The sequence below is a fragment of the Pteropus medius genome, unplaced genomic scaffold (genome assembly GCF_902729225.1).
Source record: "Pteropus medius unplaced genomic scaffold, Ma_sr-lr_union100, whole genome shotgun sequence".
Classification (NCBI taxonomy): domain Eukaryota; kingdom Metazoa; phylum Chordata; class Mammalia; order Chiroptera; family Pteropodidae; genus Pteropus; species Pteropus medius.
The window spans coordinates 14,532,710-14,556,062 of NW_024342467.1; the positions used below are offsets into that span (position 1 = coordinate 14,532,710).

The 23,353-nt window shown below is 42.7% G+C and overlaps 2 protein-coding genes across 3 annotated transcripts in view; one reads left to right on the forward strand and one right to left on the reverse strand.

Moving 5' to 3' along the window:
* The window catches only part of TAX1BP1 (Tax1 binding protein 1), a 68,085-nt gene extending 58,146 nt beyond the window's left edge, over window positions 1-9,939 (forward strand). For both annotated transcript variants that reach the window (XM_039862619.1, XM_039862620.1), the window contains exons 17-18: window positions 7,438-7,520; window positions 8,110-9,939. In XM_039862619.1, coding sequence (XP_039718553.1) covers window positions 7,438-7,520; window positions 8,110-8,311 — 285 coding nt within the window. In that variant the 3' untranslated portion in view covers window positions 8,312-9,939. The remainder of the gene's footprint in view (window positions 1-7,437; window positions 7,521-8,109) is intronic.
* A 357-nt stretch (window positions 9,940-10,296) lies between these two features.
* Window positions 10,297-23,353, reverse strand: part of JAZF1 (JAZF zinc finger 1) — a 300,556-nt gene continuing 287,499 nt past the window's right edge. The window contains exons 4-5 of the mRNA XM_039862621.1: window positions 19,133-19,302; window positions 10,297-12,627 (exon numbers count right to left, since the gene is read on the reverse strand). Of these exons, the coding sequence (XP_039718555.1) occupies window positions 12,451-12,627; window positions 19,133-19,302 (347 nt within the window). The 3' untranslated portion in view covers window positions 10,297-12,450. The remainder of the gene's footprint in view (window positions 12,628-19,132; window positions 19,303-23,353) is intronic.

The window sequence follows — 23,353 nt, forward strand, 5'->3', positions numbered from 1 at the left end:
GATGAATGAATTGCCTTGCTTCCCATCACACAGCTGGTAAGGGTACAGCCAGGATTTGAGCCTCATTAGTTTGGCTGTAGAAGCTGTGGTCTTTAACCACCTGTCAACTTATCAAATAGGTTAAAGCAGAGGTTCCCAAACTGTCTCAGTTCATGGCACCTTTAGCATCTCAGTAAATTTTTTTTTTATAGCACCCCATAAGCCAAAAGAAATACTTAATAATTAACTAGTAATTGTAATAACCATTTGAAAAAAGTAACGTGAGTTGAAAATTTATATTTATTCCATGCTTAAATAACCACAGTTACTAAGGGATGTGTGTGATTGTTGATCACTGTACTTCTCAAACCTTGGAATCAGACAGGATAAGCCACCTTCATTTCCTGTTTCACATTGATTTTCACAAGGCACATGCTTTGTCTTAGCAAGGATTGCCAACCAAGCTTCTCAGAGATAAGATGTCTTCGAAAGGAATGTAGCACTATCTAATGTTGAAACTGAGTTGTCTTGAACTAAGTTGTTAATGAGTTATGTGACAAATGTGGAATGTTTCAGCATATTTAACTTAGAAAATAAAAAATAACCCATAATACTCCTGTCATTTTGCTGTGGTGCCATAGCCTCCGCCACAGTTTTCTAGAACCATTGGTCTAAACCATTGCTACTCAAAATTATGGTTTGTGGACCAATGTGTAGGTATCTCCTGGGAGTCTGTGGAAATGCAGAACCTGCCACTCTAGACCTACTGAGAATCAGACTGCATTTAACATAATCTTAAAGTGATCATGTGCTCAGTAACGTTTGAGTTGCACTGGTCTGGACTTCCTAAGCCCATCTCCAAGGCTGGGTTACTTGGACATGGGCTTACCCATGTTTTCATACCTCTGTTCAGTGTTTCCACTCCACCAGGATTGGCTTTACTCCTCTCCCTTTCATTTCCGAAAGACTGAGTAAGGCTCACACATTCTATTTATGTTTGGTTTGTTTACAGCTTTTCATGTGAGTCGCTTACTATGAATCCTGAAACTGAACACAATTTTTTGTTGTTAGACATTTTTTCCTCATGATTTTTTAGCTTTTATTCTCAGGAGGTTCTGTTGATTCTCAAAGGGTCTGTGACTCTAAAATTGTTGGGAACCACAGCTTGAATCAAGGCCTGTTTCTCATTTGTCATGGTGTGGTGGTTGAGTTTTTGCCTTTCTTAAATTTTGCCATTTTTTATGTTGTCTTATTTAAAAGTTTTATTTTGATTATAACCAATATGTTTTCTGTTTATAAAAATAGTATATAATTACAGTGCATTTATTTTTATCAGGAATGCCAAGACATTTCAATGGGGAAGAGTAGTCTTCAACAGATGGTGTCGGACAGTTGGATATCTCTATGCTAAAGAATGAAATCGGGCCCCCTGCCTCTTACCATCTCTAAAAATTAAGTTGAGCCTTAATAAGGGCTAAAGTATTAAAAAAAAAAAGAAAAGTCTTTGTGATATTGGATTAGGCAATAGTTTCTTAGATATGACAGCAAAAGCACATGCAACACAGGAAAACATGGATAAATTGGACTTTATCAAAGGGATTACAGGATGAATTATTAAATTCTGTACTGTTTAAATACATATTTCCAGCTAATGCTGTATCTGGAATTTCTTAATGATGATTTTTGCCTTTTCTATACCATATAGCACAATGCCTTTTATATAGTAGGAACTATTTAAATATTTGTGATTTAATGATTTTAGTTAAAAAAATGCATTTAATTGTTTTGTGCCTAATAAACTACTTAAGTTCAGATCATCTTAAAAAAGTAAGTTTTGATAATAGCTTTACTGAGATATAATTCACATACCGTACACTTCACCATTTAAAGTATACAATTCATTGATTTTTAGTATAGTCATAGCTGTGCAACTGTCAGTTTTAGAACATTTTCCTCACCACAAAAATTCCCGTACCCTTGAGCAGTCACTTCCCCCCTTTTATTCCCCAGCCCCAGGGAACTTTTAATCTACTTTTCATCTGCATAGATTGCCTGTTCCGGACATTCGTATAAATGAAATTATATAGCATGTGGTCTTTTGTGACTGGTTGCTTTCATTTAGCTAGCACATAATGTTTTCAAGATTTGTCCATGCTTTAGCATGTACACATTTTTTAGCATGAAGAATGTACTGCATTCCTTTCTAATTTTGAATATTCACTGTATGTATATATACCACATTTTGTTTATCCTGTCATCTGTTGGTTGACTTTTTGGTGGTTTCTACCTTTTGGCTATTTTGAATTGTACTGCAGTGAACTCATGTACAGGTTTTTGTTTGAATACCGTTTTTAGTTCATATGGATTTATATGTAGGAGTTGAATTACTGGGTCAGATGGTAACTCTCTATGTAACCTTTTGAGGAACTGCCTGATTGCTTTTCACAGTGGCTGCATAATTTTACTTTCGTAAAGTGTATAAGGGTTCTAGTTTCTTTACATACTCATCTACACTTCTCTGTTTTGATTATAACCCATCCTAGTGGGTGCGAAGTGGCACATCATTGTGGTTTTGATTTGCATTTCTCTGATGGCTATTAATGTTGAGCATCTTTAAATAATGTGCTAGTTGGCATTTGTATATTATCTTTGAAAAAAATGTCTATTCAAGCCGTTTGACCATGTAAAAATTGGATTATTTGTCCCATATCAGATAACAGTAGTTTCCCCTTATCTGAGGGAGACCTCCAGTGGATGCCTGAAAATGGGGGTAGTCCTGAACCCTATATATACAACATGTTTTTTCTTATACACACATACCTATGATAAATTTTAATTTATAAATTAGGCACAGTAAGATTAACAATAACTAATAATAAAATATTAGTTATGTGAATATGGCATTAAGTAAAATAAGAGTTACTTGAGCACAAACAGTTGATCTAACCAAGACTGCTACTAAGTGACCAATGGGCAGATGGTATATACAGCATGGATACACTGGACAAAGGGATGTAATTGTCTCGGGGTGGGAGTGGGGGGTGTAGAGCAAGATTTTATCCTGCTACTCAGAATGATATGCAATGTAAAACTTGTGAATGATTTATTTCTGGACTTTTTCATTTAATGTTTTCAGACTGGTTGACTGCGGGTAACTGAAACCGTGGAAAAGGAGTGAGCACTGTATATGACTTGCAGATATTTTCTCTGATTTTGTGGGTTGTCTTTTACTCTTTTGGTGGTATCCTTTGCAGCACAAAAGGTTTTCACTTTGATAGTCAAATTTATTTTTTTTGCTTATATTATATCTCAAACCATTGCCTGATGCAGTGTTTAGGAAGATTTTTCTTCTAAGGCTTTTATAGTTCTAGCTCTTAGATTTAGGTCTTTGGTCCATTTTAAGTTAATTTTTTGAACACGAAGAAAAGTAACAAGGTAATAGAGATCTTGCAAAAGTGTTTGATTTCTAATACCTTTATAGTTCAATGATATTCCTTTATCGACGTGATATATTACTAGAAATGGCAGAGCTTAAGTAGCAACATCTCATAAAGAGGAATATTGACTAATTTACTAAGTTACGAGGGAGAGAGAGAGAACTATTTTCTAGTTTTATATAAATCTACCCAGAGTCATTGGTACTCTTTTTCTCTTATGTGTTGACTACGGCCTTGGCAAATACATTACCTAAAGAATGCTCTTGAACTAAATAATAATTATCAACTTAATAAAAGTTTTATGAAGTGGCGGACCTTTCTTCCTTGACTTCATTACTCTTGAATGACAGCTAAATATTTCAGTTAATAGTTGCTATCAAAGGTTCTTCACAACACAGACTGGAAGATGCTGATCATGTCTATTCCCATTGTCTAGATCCAGTGATTCAAGTGGAGTAACTCAGACATTAGCTCCTGAGTGTATTTGTACATTGCTGTTTTGATCATTATTGCTTTTTTTTTTTTAATTGTGGTAGAATACACATAACATAAGTTACCATCTTAACCATTTTTAAATGTATGGTTCTGTAGGGTTAATTACTTTCACATTGTCTTGTAACTCCAGAACATTTTATATTTTGCAAAACAGAAACACGATATAGCTATTAAACTACTCCCCATTCCCCTTTCTGAATATCTTTTGTGTCTATGAATTTGACTACTATAGGTACCTCACATAAGAGGAATCATGGTATTTGTCTTTGTGATTGGCCTGTTTCACTTAGCATAATGGGCTCAAGATTCATCCATGTTGTAACATGTCAGAATTTCCTTCTTTTTTGAGGCTAAGTAATTCCTTGGTGCGTGTGATTATTGTGTTTATCCATTCTCCCATTGATAATCATTTGGGTTGTTTCTACCTTTTGGGTATAATGCTGCTGTGATCATAGGTGTACAGATAGATCTGTTCCAGTTCTTTCAGTTCTGTTCGACATATAGACAGAATTGGAATTGCTGTATCATATATGGTAATTGTAGTCTTACAATCATGATTGCATTTTGAATTCAGTAAGATTAACCCTATTTTATTGTCTAAGAGATTAATCCATTTTATTTATTTTAAAATTAAGTTTATTGGGGTAACATTGGTTAATACAATTATATAATTTTCAGGTGTACATTATCATTTGACATCTATATATTCTATTGTGTGTTTACCACCTAGAGTTCACTTTCCTTCGGCTACCATATATTTGATCCCCTTTACCCACTTCACCCTATCTCTACCCTCTATATTTGACCCCCTTTACCCTGTCTTCCTCCCTCATCCCCTACCCTCTGGTAACCACTAGTCTATAGTTTATGTCCATGAATCTCGGTCCTGTTCGTTTGTTGCTTTTAGGTTTATATCCCACATGTGATACCACGTGATTTTCAACTTTTTCTGCCTGGCTTATTTCACTTAGCATGATTATCTCAAGGTCCATCCATGTTGTTGCAAATGGCAGTATTTCATCTCATATGGCTGAGTAATATTCCATTGTAAATATGTACCACAGCTTCTTTAGCCAGTCATCTATTGTAAGACACTTTGGTCGCTTCCATGTCCTGGCCACTGTGATTAATGCTGCTCTGTATGTCGGTTTGCAATTATCTTTTTGCATATGGGTTTTCCAGTCTTTGGGGTAAACACCCAGTAGAGGGATTGCTGGATCATATGGTAGATCAATTCTTATTTTTTTGAGGAACTTCCATACTGTTTTGCATAGTGGCTGTACCAATTTGCAGTCCCACCAGCAGTGGATGAGGATTCCTATTTCTCTGTATCCTCTCCAGCATTTGTTATTACTTGTCCTGTTGATTACAGCTATTCTAACAGGGGTGAGATGGTGTCTCATTGTGGTTTTCAGTTGCATTTCCCTAACAGCTAGTGATGTCGAACATCTTTTCAGATGTTTGTTGGCCATTTGTATGTCCTCTAGGGAGAAGTGTCTGTTCAGGTCCTCTGCCCATTTTTTGATTGGATCGTTTGTTTTTTGTTGTTGTTGTTGTTATTGAGTCATATGAGTTCTTCGTATATTTTGGATATTAGGCCCTTATCAGAGGTGTTGCTTGCAAATATATTTTCTCATTTGGATGGTTGTCTCTTTACCTTGTTGATGATTGAGTTATCCATTTTTATACTGTTTGAGACGTTCAAGCTGGTTATATACCTTTATAAGAAAAAATTTTTTTATAGACTAGATTTTGAGTTGTGCATCTAATGAGAAGTTTTTAAATTTCAAATAGAGCAATTTACTGTAGCTTGCTTCCTTTGCTTAAAAACCAGTTTGTGATAGACAGTTATTGTGCTGATGGGTCTAAAGATAGATGAACAATGTGAGGTAGCTCAGACTTTTGTAGAGATTAAAATGCTATAAAAATTTAATTTTTTGGAATTATTCATAAATTTTAGTATGGTACTTCCAGAAAAATGTGCTTACATAATTATTTTAGCAGTTTAGCTAAAATGCCGGGTATTCGGCACTTTAAAACCTGATATTCAAAATTCCTTTGAGTTGACAACTTTGAGTTCTAAAACTTGATTATTTTAGTAGTTTTGGGTAGAAATCTGTCTATAAGATGGAGTATACGATTCTCTGCCTTCTTAAATATACCTAACATACCTTGATTGCACAAGTTTAAATTTAAAAATCAGCATTAAAGATGTAGTCATGTTTTAAGATGTAAAGATGTGTGATGTAATGCTGAAATACTATTGTATTTTTTGAGTTCTCGTCTTTTTTTTTCAAAGAATGAGAAAATTTTGTTCATTATCATTTGATAATAGTTGTTTAAGCAGATTCAGCTATATCATTTTTCTTCTTTGTACTTAGATTTAAAAGCTGTCTGAATTACTTGAAGACTTAAGTTTCGAAGTCTATAAAGTACTTATTTTTTCCAATGTCTCAGAGTTATTTATCTTTTTATTTTGTCCAGTTATAGTCTAAGGGAATCATAAATGTAAAAAATATTTTCTCCTGGGATTAAAAAAAAAAGCTTCTCACCCCTTTCACATTCAGAAGGGGATAATTGTTCAGAATAGTCAATTATACTTACCTCCCCCCAAAACACCTGTTTGTCTTTTGTTCATGTTGAATTTCATACCATACACTTTTTGGGGGGACAGACTTGACTACTTAGCCCATTAATAGCAAGCATGACTCTGGGGCAAGCATGACTACCCAGCAGCATGAGGACTTTAACTGGTGCCTGCTCTATCTGTTTATGTGCTGTTCGTTAGATTAGCTCTCAGAGAAAGAGAGCAGATGGGACACTTTCCTGGATGTCAGTGCTTTTGATGTAAGTGTCTTTTTGGCTTTTGATGTAGCATGTACAGATCTCTAAAAAATGACCACAGGATATGGGCATGGAAATTCAGTGTTTTAGATTCAAACTCAGATTTAGATTTTCAGGCATCTTCATTGATAATTTGTTAATCACATATTTAATTTTGAACTTTATTCTTTCATAGCAGGGTTTTGAGGCCTGTACTTTGGTACATGGCTTTCCAGCTGGATCTGCGTGTGTGTGCATGCCCAGGTGCACACACATGCAGACTCACATGTTCATATGTATTAAACATATAATTATTGTATATCATGTTGTCAAAGAAGATTTTGTCTTGCAAATTATTGTTACATGAGAATAATAGGAAAAATGATGCAGTGTTAAAATTTTTATGGAATAAAAACTCAAAGTCACCTACATGTTGGTTCAAAAACACCCTGTTGGTCTCCGCCTCATTCACACGCACAGGCGCAGTGTGTCCTCTCCACTTCGTGCTGCTGTTTATTTCAAGACGACTTAATCCATAGTGAAATCCTCAATAAAAGTTTTCTTTGTGAAGACTCAATTAAATGACAGTAGAAGTAAACATTTAAAAAATGTAATCTTATATTATTTACATTCTGCTTGAGTGAATTAAAGAACTTACGTTGTTCCACTGTTCTCAAAAGCTGAAAAATTGTTTTTTTGCTAGGAAGATGAGAACGTGCCCACTGCTCCTGATCCTCCAAGCAAGCATTTACACGGGCATGGAACAGGCTTTTGCTTTGATTCCAGGTAATTTTTCTTTCTTGTGTAGAATTTAAATTACATAGACCAATGATTCTCAGAGTTTTTGGTCCCTGGATCAGGACCCCTACCTAGTACTTTCAGAACCCGAAACTCTTGGTGTGGGGCCTAGCGTGGTGTGCCTGAACATGCCCTCCAGGTGATTCTGATGCATGAAGTCTTTGAGAACCAGTGCTATAAACAAACACCCTTAGTTGTTAAACCGAAAGGACACTTGGGAAATTATAAGTTGTATTAATTTTTATAGGTTCACAAGTAATCTTTGTTATTTAATTGAAGAATTCTTGTTACTACCCTCATTTCACATAATGTAATGGTTTTTTGGAGATTTTAATGAAAAAAGGTTTTTCTTTGCCAATCTAATTGTAAATTCAGAGGCTTCTGTAAATGGTTTACACAGTTGTCAGTAGCAACAAGCATTCGGCAGCAGAAAAAGATTTCTGGGGTAGCCGAAGACTTTGATGGTAAGTTAAGTGTGAATATCAGCTTAATTAGTAAATGTAACCTTGTCATATCCTGAAGACTGTTAGAAATTTATTAGAAATATGTAATTCTTTCATTTTTCTATTTCTTCAAGCTTTGATGTTCACAAGAAGTGTCCCCTCTGTGAATTGATGTTCCCTCCCAACTATGACCAGAGCAAGTTTGAAGAGCACGTTGAAAGCCACTGGAAGGTGTGCCCCATGTGCAGCGAGCAGTTCCCTCCCGACTATCTCCAGCATGAGTTTGAGAGTCACGTGCAGACCCATTTTGATCAGAATGTTTTAAATTTTGACTAGTTACTTTTTATTGTGAGTTAATTATACAGGCAGTTTCAAACAAATCCTCTCCAGTAGACCACTGAGGAGACCACCGATAATCACGCTGACGCTCCCTCCACCGACCGCACTTTTCTGACCAAGAGCTACTTTGATTTTGGTGTTACTAGGTTCAGGGTCAGTCTTTGGCTTATCAATAACTATAACGTTAACCTCTTTAAATCTTACCTGCTTAAGAAGTTCTTGTGTGTTTGTATCTTCCCCAGTTTGCAAAATTATATGACTAAAGGAAACAGGGATTATTTTAATGTTACTGCACTGAAAAAATATGTATTGTGTGTTATGTAGCAGAATATTTACAAGTTTCTGTTGACCTTGTTGATTGAGCATGACTACTAAATATTATGTAATAAAAAGAATTTATCATAACAGTCTTGCAAAGTAATTCATTGAATACAGAAACTTGCATAATTTAGCCCATGAAATGTTTTTTTTAACCCTCTTTAGAAATGGAGCTGTATGTAGAATGAGATGTTTGCAGTATAGTAAATATCATTTTCAAATTTGAAATGTTTGCATTAGGAATTAATGGAAGACATATTTTGCTAATTTTATGACTAATTTTTTTAGAATAACCTGAATGATTATATTTAAGCCATCTTAAAGTTGTATTTCTATCTAATGGGAAAATGGAACAAGATAGGTGAGTGCAATTCTTTCATATTAAATGATCTCCTAAACTGGTGTTTGTGGTACAAAATCACAGAGAATGTATCCGTATCTTTTTCACATTTTTCCCGATGAGTATGACTTTGAAATAACATTTTCAGTAAGTGATTAAAAATGTAATGTCAGCTCAAATCAAAGTAATGTCTTTGTCTCTGCTGTGTATAGTATTCTCATTAACATTAAAAAGGACACAGTTTGGAGGTAATTTCGTTGTCAAATTTATTTGTGATGGTTTTTCATTAAGTAGCATCATGAACATGTTTTCATCTGTCTTTTTAAGTTTCTGAACTGTATTCTTTTCTTTTATAATATGAATGTTAAGTTACTTGATTCTACTGCTTTTGTAGTTATGAAAATATTTAAGCCTGTCCTAAGCAAACTAGCTATTTAAGATGTTAAACTAATATTCAGTGTGGTGGCATTTTGGGATGCTGTGTATGAACTACATTACACATCATGTGCTTGTATTTGTTTATAGGAGCAGGATCTGTATGTTGTTGGAATCCTTTGAGAGAAGGTTTTTGAGTCTAGGGAAAACAGTATTAGGCAGTCAGATGCCAGCGGTTAGGACATAGCAGACCTGGGGGCAAGTCATACCTGATAGGTTACATGACAAGCAGAATATATTCAGGTAAAATATAGTCTGCGATAGGAGCATTTTTGATGCATTAATAATTATGGACGATGCTAACTTAAAACCTTACAATATTATAGTGCTGCTGTTGTTCCTCATTAGTCTAAAACTTGAGTCGTTTTTGGCCCTAAGCTATAATTACTTTCCTTTAATCTTCAATTGATTTTGGTGTTTTTCAGTTATCTTTTTTGTAATGATTTCAAAATAGGTTTAATTCCACTGTGGTCTGAGAAAATGCTTTGTATGATCTATATTCTTAGGAATTAAAGTGTTTCGTGGCTCATAATGGTCTCGGTGAATGTTCTGTGTGAGCTTGTGTATTCTGCTGGATGAAGATCATAGTTAATTGAGCTGCTGAGTTCAACTAAGTTCTTAAGTGGGTCCGCACATTACTGATAGAGGGTGTTGACATCTCTTGAGTAAAATAGTGGATTTATTTCTCATAGTTCTGTCACTCTTTGCCTCCTGTATTTTGATGCCCTGTTAGGCAAAAATTAAGGATTAAACAATGCGGTCTAATCTAAGCAAAACAAATTTAATCTACATGTCACCTGAATTCTGCAGCATTGAGTGGATCTATTAGTTTCTGTGGTAAACTTGATGGTGGCTTTTCATAATGGATGCTAATGAAAATAGAGCCATATTTGTTTATTTTGGGTCAGAGACAGTTTATTTTAAACGTGATTTCATTTACATTTATAAGCAGCTTTTCTTAACAGGAATTTGGATTAAGTTGCCTTCAGTTCTAATACCTCTCACTTTCAAACTTGATGTGCTCTGTCCCCAACAAAACATATGAAAATATAATTTAAAGCACAGTTTTCACAGACACAGTACAATACATTCACTATACACGGTATAACAAAATATCCCCATCCTTACCTGTTTAGTAATACTGTCACAATGAATAAGCAGATAGGAGTTGAATTTGTTTTATAGGTGAAAGAGCAATGTTAACATGCACAATGACTGTTTAGCTGCTGGACTGCTGATCCAGCCTGCAGTTTCCTGCACTAGAAGGAGCGAAGCTAAATAACTGTTGGCCTGAAAAAGTTTTGGTCTGTTATAGGTAGATGTGGAATAGTCAAGTAGGGCCGCCTTACGCACCAACTAGTTGCTACTCGTGTCTGGATCACCCTTTAAATGTACAGGATAGTACTGTATATTCAGAACCAAGACCAGTCTTCAGAGATCTGAGGGAATTTTTACAGGGCAGTGTCTTTATAAATACTTTCAAAGCCCTCATAATGAGAGATTCACAACTTATGAATAGAGAAGCTTACCCATCTGGCTAACAGAACTGTCATCCTTTCAAAGGGTCTGAGAAATCGAGGAGGGACACCTGCTTTCCAACTGTAAGACTTTCATCAAATGGGAACATAGAAGAAATTTTACAAGTGATGAGAGTTTCCTTTTTACCAATTTTGTGAGCAGTTGGCCATCTCAGCAATTTTTATTCCTAATTTGGCAACTGGTAAACTCATGTTTAAGGAATAGCACTTGGGAGAAAAGAACACACTCAAGGCATGATGGTATTGTTGGTGAGAAAAACTTAAGGGATGGTCCAGATGTAGGTTACTCTGATGGGTCACACATTAGTCACTCTTTGATCACTTGCTGCAAGAAAGCACTTAAATTGTCAATAAGGCTCAATTTCATATTTCGGCAAATTGTTTTATAAAGCTAAACAGACATTTCCAGTGGGAATACAGACATCTACAGTGTCATAGGAAAAGGGTTTAAAAAAAAAAAGTCTAAAACACAATGAGTGAAAAGAGGAAATAGGGGCCTTAACAAAAATGTTCCTCTTTGAACCGTGCTTGGCATTTTAATTATTTGCAACCCACAGGTTTGTTAGGGCAGTGGTTGTAAGAATTGGCAACACAAAACATTAAATCTGTTGGCAATAGAGAACTACAAAGTGCTTCAAAACTTCACCTAAAGATGAAGATAGAATGATAGAACTAAATTTCACACACGAAATTTGCACGTATTTCAAAGTGTTTCCTAACAGATTTCAAGGGTATTTCACTAAACTGGCATCTTGGTCTACAGATAATAGGCATAAATCAATTCCCTTGCACCCAGCAGGCACTCGATGAATTTGTGTTAATGAGTGAACAGACTATTTTGTACAAAAATGCCATTTATAACGAAAATAATTGGTAAGTCAGATGGCAAGACTTTCAGCGTTTTAAAGGACTTGCAAGATAATATAAAACACAAAGCACAGCTTTTATGTAATTTAAATATGAAAATATTTTAGCATATTGTTAAACATTCTTTCTTAATTTATATTTCCATTACCTAAAGTATTTCTACTCACAGATACTAACTCCGTTATGTAAGGCATGATAACCAGTTTGATGATGAAGTTATTTTGGTTTTGAACATAGTGAGTTGATGTGTTGAAAAACTTCAATCACATTATAATCTTGGGGGAAAAAACCCTCAGTACCAGCCCCTCCTCCCCCAGTCGATGCCACTGCAGTAGGACTAAACACATGCAACGTGCCCTCAGTCATATTTTGTTTTGGGGGAAATGTGCTGAAGAACCTAGAGCTTTTTTGTTTAGCACCTTATATCAAAGTAATGAAAATGGGTATGATGATTACATGTGCAAATGTACAAAATCATTAACTCTACAAAGATACATCATTCCAAAATTACAGAAAAAATTTAAAGCATGCATTTAATTCTTTAAAGGGTTGCTGAATGCTTCCCCTGCAAAAAGGTGGCTGTTTTCAAAATCAGCAACTGCTGGTGAGGATTTCTTGGCACAGTTACGACCAGCATGTTACTGCTGCATCTTCCTGATAATCTCAGCCGACACCGGGGGATGGAAATTGATTGTGTGGTGCCGCAGGCCCTGAGCTGTCTTGTAACTCTTACCGCAACGACATTTGAATGGTTTGCGGACACGAATCTGTGTTCTGTGACCATTCTTGGCGTGGTACTTTATGCCATTCACATTCTGTGGAAAAGATAAAAATATCACCGCTTAGATGGAGTCATAATGTCTGTCAGACTGGGAAACACTTCAGCGTGCATCTGGGTGGCAGCTGTTTACACAGTGGGCTGTGCACATGGGCTCATACACACGGCTAACTCAAGGCAATTTCCAATGTGCCTCAATCTAAAAACTGACTTCCAAGTTTTATATAAAATGTTTAAGACTCACTGTGCAGAAGCACAGTTGCCTCTGCCTGGATGTATAGAAATTGACAACTGCGACCGATGCTAATCCCTACCTGACCTAGAATTTTCGTCCATTTTCTATTCTGTGTTAAGTCAGCGTTGCTGCCTCTGTGGGAACAACCTGCCCACAGCACATACCTGTGGACAGACTAGGCCCTGCTTTTATTTAATATCCCAAACGTACAGTGAACTTTTAAAAATCTTCAGATTAGGGAATTCTCAGCAACCGAAGAGTTCCGAACCTCATGTTGGCCTGCTGGATTTCCAGTAGTCGGTTTTGCTAGCTCAGTGGACGCGAGACTCCATGCCTAGAATCACTCTACGGCTTTAACAAGCTAAACAGTTCCTATTGCGAATCCCAGGTAAAAGCTGAGTTTTAAATAATAAATGGCAGAGGTGATATTAGAGCATAGGTCTGGGAAATTTCCAGGTCAGCTTTTGATGAGGGAGTAACAGGAAAGGCTGGAGACATGCAGTTGTCCTAGTGTTATGTGGCTCTAGCCCCACCGATCCCGGGCCTGTGCCCCAGGAAAGGTGCCAACACCGCTGTCTGCTCTCTCCATAAGGTGGTATGCTTGCTGAGCTCCCTGAGCACAGGGATGGGCTGTCTGCTGTTTCATGAGCACCTAGCACAGTGTGACATTTCTGAGTGAAATTGTTAGAACATTCTTCACTATTCTGGGAGAAATTGGTTATTACTATTTACTTTCCCCTGAGTCACAGCGCACAGTAATCCTTTAAAAGTCCTAGGGTAGGGAATCCTGCTCGACTTCGTTGAACCCAAGGGTGTCAGTAGCAGCCAGTTCCTGGCTCCGCTTGCAGTCTGAAGTTTGTCCACTGAGTTGAATCACAAGGACCCTCTGTTCTGAACACCTACCCGCCCCTGGCTTTCTGTGCCTTCATCCCTTGTCCCTCCTGCATCAGTCTGCCTGCATGCAGGTCAAGGAAGCACCTCACTCAACTTCTAGAGGGAATAAGAGCTTGCCGCAGTGGGATGTGAAGAGGACGGGGCAATAACACAGGATTAGGAGGGTAAATATGCCCTGCCGGGCCCCAGCTGTGACATCCGTCCCACCAGAGGCCCAGGCACGTAAAGAAGCCAACTTGTATACCTAGCCCCACCTGGCATCTTGCTGTGACCAGGAGCAACCGAGGCAAGAACTACCTAGCTCCAGCCAGGGAACCCACGTGACCATGAAAGATCATTGTTTTAAGGTACTTGAAAGAGTCAATAGTTTTAGGACCCTTAGAGAAAGACTGTCAAGTTGCCAAGTAAGTAACAGGCTCACAAATGTCAGAAATTTGCATCTGCTTGCTTCATACCTCTTGTATTGGCGCAGCAGATGTTAATCCAACACCTACCTTTCTGTGGATGAAGGTTTAGTAAAACATGTTCCTGTTTCAAGATGGAGCATTATAAATCCAACTACCCTTGTGCCCCAGATCCATCACACCTTGTTAGAAAATGGAGAACACAAAACCTAAGAAGCATCTGACCAACAAGCAAAGGGCATAGCAACTCTGGCAGCATCAAGGCTCGGTCTCCAGGTCTGAGTTTTTATAACTAGGTGATTGAAGGTTTGAAACCAAAAATGGCAAAATGCCACAAGGAAACCAGATCCAGAGCTCACCAAGATAAGGACAGGCCCAGATTCCAGCAGGTTCTGTATTCTATTCCCAGCTTGGATGTAGACACTGTTGTGTGTCTGACTGTGAGGAAAACAGCCAATTCCATACATCAGCATTATTGCTCGGGAAAAATTAAACCAACTGCACTTTCGGGAACATGTGGCCTTTCTAGGGTTGGCCAAAGAACCTCAAAAAAAACAAAAACAAAAACAAACAAACAAACAAACAAAAAACCCCAACCCTATCATACCATCTCTTTCTCTTTGATGCTGTGATTTAAAATTTTCACATTTCAACGACACACAAATGTTAGTACAAGCTGTAAACAGACTCAAGATTTTCCCCATCTGTTCGTTCACATGTGGCAATGGGAACTTCCACGTTCTTAGACCTGAGGTGCTTAAAAAGAGTCACCTAAGTTCCTAATTGCAGAGATCCTAGGACGTTTGGCCTTTCAAAAATATTAACAAAATCAACAATGGCAGGCGACTTGGAAATGGACTGCTTAAACCCTCTGCTCTCTGGAGGAAAGGGAATCCACTGTCAATGAGGACAGTAACTGGCATCAAGAATTTCTTCCCATGCTGAGTACTTGATGTCCACTGGCTTATTCAATACTCATGTTTCACATGAAATTGACGTTCAGAGAAGGTGACCAGCCAGAACCACAGATCTGCTAAATGGCAGGGATGCCTGATTCTGGGGTCCACACTTCCCCCTGCAGTTCCAAGCACCTGAACACACTGCTGTGCACTCATTCCTTAGTGCAGGAGTTGGGAAGGAGGGGGACACTGTCCAGAGACAACTGCCCATGAAGAACAATGGTCTGAAGGAAGGGGCAGGGCAGGGGGTACGGAGCGGGACCTGAGGGGCGGGTTGGGCAAGGCTGGCATCGGTTCATTTCCATGCCAGGAACGTCCTGCCTGCCCTCACGAGGGGACTGAGCCGGTCAATGGGCAACAGTGGAGAGACTCTCTTCAAAATCCCACTGCAAATCAAATCACGAAACCTGAAATCTGGACACCAAGCTGGACCGTCGTGTCCTTAACTGTATTTGATCTTTGTCGGTATTCAGGCCTGAATAAATACAATATGTGACATGTGCCCTTGATATAAAAACCGTAACTTTTCAATTTCCTGTGAGCCTTGATGTTCTACATAAAGGAGAGGATGAAGTTGCTTGGGGGTCGGATGCGGAAGAAAAGTGGAAAAACAGAAGCTGGGGTTGGTGGTGGAAGTGCTGTTGAAGGCCACTTGGTGCAGCATGAGGACACCCCAGCAGCCCCAGAGAGCGGAAATGCAGGTCTCCCCCTTGGCCTTGACATGGTAGCACATGGAACGTTCTCAGCCAGTCAGGCAGGAACCTGGTCTCTTCCCTGATTATTAAAGTGACCTGTGTACAGTGTAGGTAATTGTAGAAGTTTAGAAAACACAGAGGAGCATAAAAAAGGAACAGGTATAATCACTGCTTAACATCTGAGCTATTTCAATATTTCTCCTATGAGACATTGGATTCCGTCCATATTAAATGTTTTTTGAAAACAAGATTGATGGCTGAATTCTCTTCTGTTCTCCTACTGTTAGAAATTCATCATTTCCCAAATTTGCGCTGACTTTAAAGAATGTGATGAACGTCCTTGTACATCAATCTGTGCCTTCCCCGGCGATGTGCTTAGGATAAATTTCTAGGAGAACCATGGAGCTGACAGATACGAACACTTAGAGTTCTGATCACTGACTGCTAAGTTGCTATCCAGTTACGCTCCCACCAAGGCTTCTGACGGGACCCTTAGGAGAGGCTGCAGCGCCCTTCTCGGGGGAGGCCGGAGCGCTGCTTGACGGCGTGGTCGGTAGGAGAGGCCACGCTTGCTTTGTGTGGCTGAACTTGTTGGCGTTCTCCATGCAGCAGAGGGCTCGTTCGGAGCGACTTTGCAGGGAGAAGGCTCGGTCTGTTTCTGTTTCTTAAAAGTGGCAAAATGTTGTTAATCCTAAACACTAATGTGAAGATTATCAAAGGAGAAGACCTCAAAACGCTTCAGCCCATCCCAGGCACAAGGGTGGGGAGTCCTGTCGCCCCTGGAGTCTGGAGGAAGGTGGGAGCGGGCCTGGAATGGCCTGGAGGACCCGGAGAATGAACCCTGTCGCCGCTCTGGGCTTCGCATGGTCAGCGGGCGCCTGGCCGCCCTCTCCCCCATGCATTTTGCCTGTCCCTCGGTCCTTGGATACCTGCTGTGCCCAGGACCTGTGCTGGATGCTGAGGGGGGTCTATGGGTTTGGCCTTGAGGTGTAAGTGCCCCGCCAGCGGGAGGAACGGCATGTGGACAACTTTATGAGTGGGGAGCCAGCCTGGGAAACCGGTGAGGGCTTCCCAGAGGAGGTGGCGTTGACGCTGCGCCTTGAGAAACAAGGGGAATTCGAACGAGGAAGGAAGTGGGGCGACCTGGGCAAAGGAAGGGACGTGGGGAACCACCTGGAGACTTCGCTCCACTCCCGGGCCTCTCCCTCCTCCGCCCCCCTCAGCACGAAGTCCGGGAAGTCAGACGCCTCATCTTTCAGTTCTGCAAATGCCAACGACACGCTGAGAAGAGCTGATCCCGAGTCCGCGCCCGTGAGACTCGGCTGCTGAGAGCCCGTCCGCGGGGGCACGGAATGCGACACGTCCCAAGTCAGCCCTGGGGACACACGAGGTGGCAGCACTTCTGAACCCTGCCCGACCCCACGGCGCGCCCGCTCACGAACCCCTTCTCTCACCGGCACCCACGCCGACGACCGCACAATAAATGAGGGGGACACGGTGACGCCGGGGAGCAGCGCCGCCCTCTGGCCGGTGACTCCCAGCAGAGAGTCGAGCCGCGGCGTCGGCGACCACGACCGCGGCCACCTCGAGCTCTCCGTGAGCAGCTACGCCTTCGCGCTGCCCGCTCCACCGGTACTGGGCGCTCTGGCCCAGAAAGGAGGCTCGCGTCCGCTCACGGAGTCGGGACCGCGGACCGGCACCTGTCCCGTCCGGCAGACGGACTGAAGCAGCCTCCTGCCCAAGGTTCCCTCGGGCTTCGCTTAGATGCAGAAAGGGCACTCCGAACAGCCCCCGTCGACCCCGACGCAGACATCTGCTGGCCGCCCGAGAAAAACAAAAGCAAAAGAAAAACGACAAGAAAATAGCCGTGAGCAGGGGGAAAGGGCGCGCAGGGAAAGCGGCCAGAGGTGGGAAGGGAAAACGCCTCGTCTTTTAGCCAGAATAGGGGTGCGGCATCGGTTCTGTTTTTGGTCAGCCTCAGTCTGGGTCGTTCCCGTGGCCCTCTCTGTTAACACAGCCGCCATGCGAGGCATCCCTTAAACGGCGTTTGGACACTTGAGAGGTGGCGGCAAAGCACAGAGATGCCGCTACGTGACACACGGACAGACAGCGCTTCTGGAGGGGCAGGCCCGACGCAGTGCCGGCGTTCTCCGTCACGCTTTCTCCACTTCTGCAGCGCAGAGCCCGCTGCCCTCTGGAAAAGCGAGGGGGTCTGGCGTCCTCCTCCCACCTGCACGCCCCCCGACACTGCGCGTTCGGGGACCTGCCCAGACCCGAACAGCTCTTCGGGATGCCCTGACGGCATCCGTGCATCTCCGTCCTGGCGTTTTCATTTTAAACAGAGCACATCTGGACTCGCCGTGATAACACCGTGACAGGGGACAGAGCAGAGGAAACCTTAGGCCACTCACCTTAAGATCCATTTGTATCAGTAGCAGATAGAAAAAGTACTGAAACGGATGATTTTTTTAGTGTTCGGAGACACATGTTTGAGAAAGCAATATAGGAAGTGCTAATGCTATCGTGTAGTTTTTCAAGTCAGTCTGCTGAGAGCTGTGGGTAAATGAGCTTATCACAAATGTGCCAGGTATGCTTCCGATCTTTGTATTTCTATCTCAGAGTTGGATTTTAAAGAGCTGCTAACACTTCATGGGAAAGTTTGCCCATTAAAAAAAAAAGTGACCTCTGGACCCATACTTGATTGTTGTGAGTGTTTCTCATTGTTTTGTCCCTTTGAGTTTTCTTAATAGAAAACTTAGCGCCCCAGCTTCCGATGAGACCCAGAGTGAGGCCCTCAGACACACGCGCTCTGTCATCTACAGAGAGGACACAGAAGTGGGTGGTTTGGTGAGAAAAATATCAAAGCCCCCTTTTCCTCACCTTTCACGCCACTGGGGGTGGCGGGGTGGGGAGGGAGCGAGAACTTCCTCAGCTGGAAGCTAAAATACCCTACGACCTTTTCCAAAAGGGCTCTGAGCAGGGGCTTTAAGACTTCAAAGTGGTGACAAATAGGTGACACGTTTCATAATCTGACTGATGTGACATGAGTTTGAGGAGCATCAAAGGTATAGTCATCCTACAAAACAATCTCCTCTGACCTGCAGCTCCACATGGGCCAGAAGGGAAAACCCCACCAGCCACCTGGAAACCAGGGACAGCCCTGACCGGTGGCAGCCCGTGCCCGGGCACGTGTCTCCGTGAGGGCCACAGGCCCAGTTAGCACAGGACGGGGAGCACCTCTACCTGGACTGTGCGCCCCCTTCCGCAGGAAGGGCTGCTACCTGCAGTGGGCCTTGCCCACATCCAGGCAGTTGGGCCAGTGACGTGGTACTTTTCCGTTTCGTTTTGTTTTTACCTTGTATCTCTTTTTACATCCGGGAACTGGGCAGGCGAAAGGCTTTTCTTCCCCTCCGTTCATGCACATGGAGCTGAGGATGGCCTCGGAGCTGATGGCGCTCTCTGTGGTCCAGGACTCATCGCTGTCGGACTCCTCATAATCCACCTCCTCCTCGTCATACTCGCTGCCTGCAGGGGCAGAGAGCGCAAGGGCTGTCAGGAGTTGTCCCCTCCTCACAGGCTCACACCGCAGGACAGGAGCAGCTCGGTGACAGGACAGGCAGCTACCTCCTGCCTGGGGAGAGGGCAGTCCAGGCACCAGGGGACGCAAACACAGCTGGTCCTTAGGACAGTCCTGGGCTGCCTGCAATTCCCGCCTAGGAGAGCAGGTTAAGGACCTCCCAGCAATGTGTGGCTAGGAACTAGCTGAGCAAGGACTTGAACTTGGTCCTGCAGCAGGCCGATCTATGACTGCAAAGGTTCTGGGAAGGCTCCAAGGCCAAAGCCGAAAGTAACCAATGACGACAGACACCTCCCGCCCCAACAACACACAAGCTATGTCTGACATTCCAACGCACAGAATTCTGGCCCCTTCCTTTTACGCTTTTCTGGCTTAGTTGATGCAAGGATCTGTGGGAGGGGCTACATTTCATACTCATTAGGTATTTATGCTTCAGTGGGGATTAATTTCAGATCTTTTTCTTTATAGGTTGAGCTGAGAAGACTATGAGGAAATTTGAAATTACAGAAGGTTATCACAAGCCAGGGAACAGAGGGACAGAAATGCCTGGAGCTCTGCGGGCAAATCGTCAGTGCTGCAATGCAGGTCCTGCTCACGGAAGACCACACGAGTCCCTACGACACTTGTCCCCAGGTAACTGCACCCAACATCCCTGTGAGGCTGCGAGGGAGTGAGGGCTGATGGGAGCGGGGGAGGGCCCTCGTACTGCTGAGGTTAAGAGCTCTGCTCAGACCTGGATTTCAAACCTACTTTGCCGGCTTCTGTTCCAGACGGCGGGGACGGAGAACCCCTTCGACCAGCAGCCCCCTTTTGCTCTTTTTAAATGAGGCCCAAAGCCATTTATTTTGAGCTTTTGCACAATACGACCCTGAAGGACATAATTCTACAGATCATAAACAGTGTAAAATAATATGTTGACAAGTCCTAATGCATTTACAAGCCTGGTGGAATAAATAGGAATTATAGCACAACATTAATAAGAATTATATGGGAGCAATTACAGTTGTGAAATGCATCCCCCAGGTGTGAGTCTAAATTGCACCAGGGGCCTGCCTGGGTGCTCCATGGGCTCACTCTGCTACATCAATTATTTCAACACCAAATATTGGCACTTTTATTGGGTTTCGTTTTAATAGGCATTAATAAGACTGTTTGAAGAGCCAGTTGAGCCGGGAACAAGGACCCCGGCATCTGAGGCTAACACTTAAAAGGATCCAGGAAGGAAGGACGGGACCTCAAGTTGATTGAGTGCCTCTTAAGTTTCAGACACGTCAGACGCATTATCTCATTTAATCCTCCAGTGACCCTGTGAGGTGGGGCTGTCACTTTCAGACATATGAGGAAACTAAGCCCTTTGAGGCTGAAGAGCTTATGCATTTTCAATTAGCGATTAAGGGAGTTGACTTTTTCCCACGTTGCTTCCCTGCGCCCAATGCCAGCAGCTCCCTGAGGTCCCCCGCTCCCCAACCTCCTTGAGCTGCCGGTTCTTCACCACCCACCACTCAGATGAAATGTAAAGCCGGCTGTTTTGAAGCACATTTAGAAGCTCTTGGGTGGTGCAGAAAAAGCAATTTGGCAAAAACGAGGCTTTGGCGTTAAAAGTGGGTTTCAGGAAGCCCCTCCACACTTGGCTGTGGCCCCCCGAGACACGAGGCCTGTTTCAGAAACGCTTGCGTGAGGGACACGGGCGTCTGATCTGCCACGTCTCTGCATCTGTCCGCGAGCAAATCTTGAAATCTGCTTTTAAGTAGGGCATTGTTTAGGACATTTCACTCTTAAACAAATGCCACATGCTGACGCCCTTTAAACTGCTTGTTAGAAAACTACAAATGCTATTTCGCAAAGCTCCTCCAGCAGGACTTCGGAAGGTCAGAGTGACTCATTTATCCATCTCGCTGGGCTAATTTGTTAACCTGAACACCAAGCACCATGCGCATTTATAACCGGGGGGAGCTCCAACCAATTGGGGGCTTAATGAAGCCCAGCAGAAGAGGAAACTTCAAAACTCTGCGGGATGAAAAGGGGCCAGACCCCGAGGGGCCGATGCTGGGACACCGTGGCCTGGAAACCAGGCGGCATCCAGCCCCGAGTGGGTGACCATGCAATTTATCACCCAAGCCAGGGTGCCTCTGAGTGAAAGTCAGTGCTGGGACAACAGGTGTAAACTGCCTCTGTCCTGGGCTCACTGGGCCACACCAGGCGTCCGTATACCAGCCAGATCCTCAGGGGGCCCTGTGAAACTGTCCCCATTGGGGGGGGCGGGGAATCAGGCAAGACCTGTGCAGACTCGTGTAACCATGAAGAGCAGTGCACAGACCGCTCGGCTCACGTCTTGGCTCTCATTAGCCGAGGTGACAGCTCCTTGGCCTCCACTTTCTCTTCTGTGAGATGGGTGCGAATTTCTTCCTTACCGTTTAATGTTATGGATTAGAATTAACGTCTACAGGACAGCTGGCACAGGAGGACCGGCTGCATACAGCAAGTGCTCAAAAAATGGAAGATCATCTTTACAGTGTCACATATAAAATAATATTTTTAGAAAGGCCCTTTGTGAAACCAAACACACACACACACACACACACACGAATAATTCTCAAAGGTTTGGGAATCTCCACGAGAAAAAATGCAAGAGCGATTTCATATCAAAACGGGTATGGAGCTGGCTTTGGACCTCTCAGTGCAGGCCACAGGACCGGGAGAGGAGCGCAGGCTGGGGGCCCACGCAAGACCCCTGACAAGTGATGCCACCTCTCCGAGCGTTGGGCTCCACATCGGTAAAACGGGCTAATAAAACTGCCACCAGTTAAGGCTGTTGTGAAAAGTAATTAAGTTCCTGTTTTTAAAAGAACTTAGGACAATGCCTGGCTTGTGGTAAGCATTAAAGGAGTGTTTGGTAAATAAATAAGCAAAAATGCCACGTGAGGGTTTATTTTACTCACTCTTCCCTTGCTCTCTTTTGAGGATACTTGTTTTCTCTGAAACAGAGGAGTGTATGGGGGAAATCTACCGTTGCTTGTATTACTGTGCCCCAAATATCACCGCGTCATCAAACAAAACTGCCAACAGCTGTGAGGTGGCCCTGATTCTCTGCTGCAGGCAGGGAGACTGCAGTTGTTCCAAAAAGCCACATGCTCAGAGGCTGGCGTCCACCCGGAGCCCGCATCTGGAAAGCTTGCCGGCGGGGCCCACAGCGTCCTGCAGAAAACGTGAGGCCAGAATCCCAACTGCTCCTCATCTGTTTTCGAACACGTCTGAACTCTAGGAAGAGCTAAGCTGAACCTGAAGTTACAGCTTTAGTTGCAAAAAGCAACCGGGCCAATCCTGTCTTCTTTGCTCTATTTAAATTTCCTTGAACCCCAACCTGGGTTTCCGACTCTGCTTCATCTGCTGTCTCAAAACAAACTGCAGAATGAATGAGTTCCTAGCTCTTTCCAGAACTTCGCTAGAGAACTCCCCCAGCCATTCAGAGACAGCGGGATGGAGCAAGGTCCTCCTAGCAACGATCCCCCAGTAGCCCAACCGAGTAAGCGGGAAGACTTCCTGTCTCCTTCCTCCACCTCACAGACCATCTTGTGCGTCCACTGTGGATCCTGCTCCCCTCCAGGCCAGCTGCAGGGGTCGGCAGGATACACCACAGCCAGCAAGACACATCGCAGCCAGCTTTGAGGACATCGCATTGAAATGAGGCTTCGGACTGTTCCAGGGGAGGAGGAGGGGGCGCTCAGGACTGGATACACTCATCCACGCATTTGCACAGCACACACTTATCCAACTCTGAGCTGGAGTAGAGCGGGTGGCCTCCGAGGCCCTGTCTAAGCCCCACCCTGTGAACCTACGTGGAAGGTGCCAGGTCCAAGCCAGGGGACAGAGGGATGACGCACAGACCAGCAGAGCTGCTTGTTCTGGGCTCCCACCAACCAGGACCCACAAACGTCTATGTAATTTGGTAAAGCAAAAATTGTAAAAATGATTTCCTCTGTGTGAAAGAGTAAAAAAAAC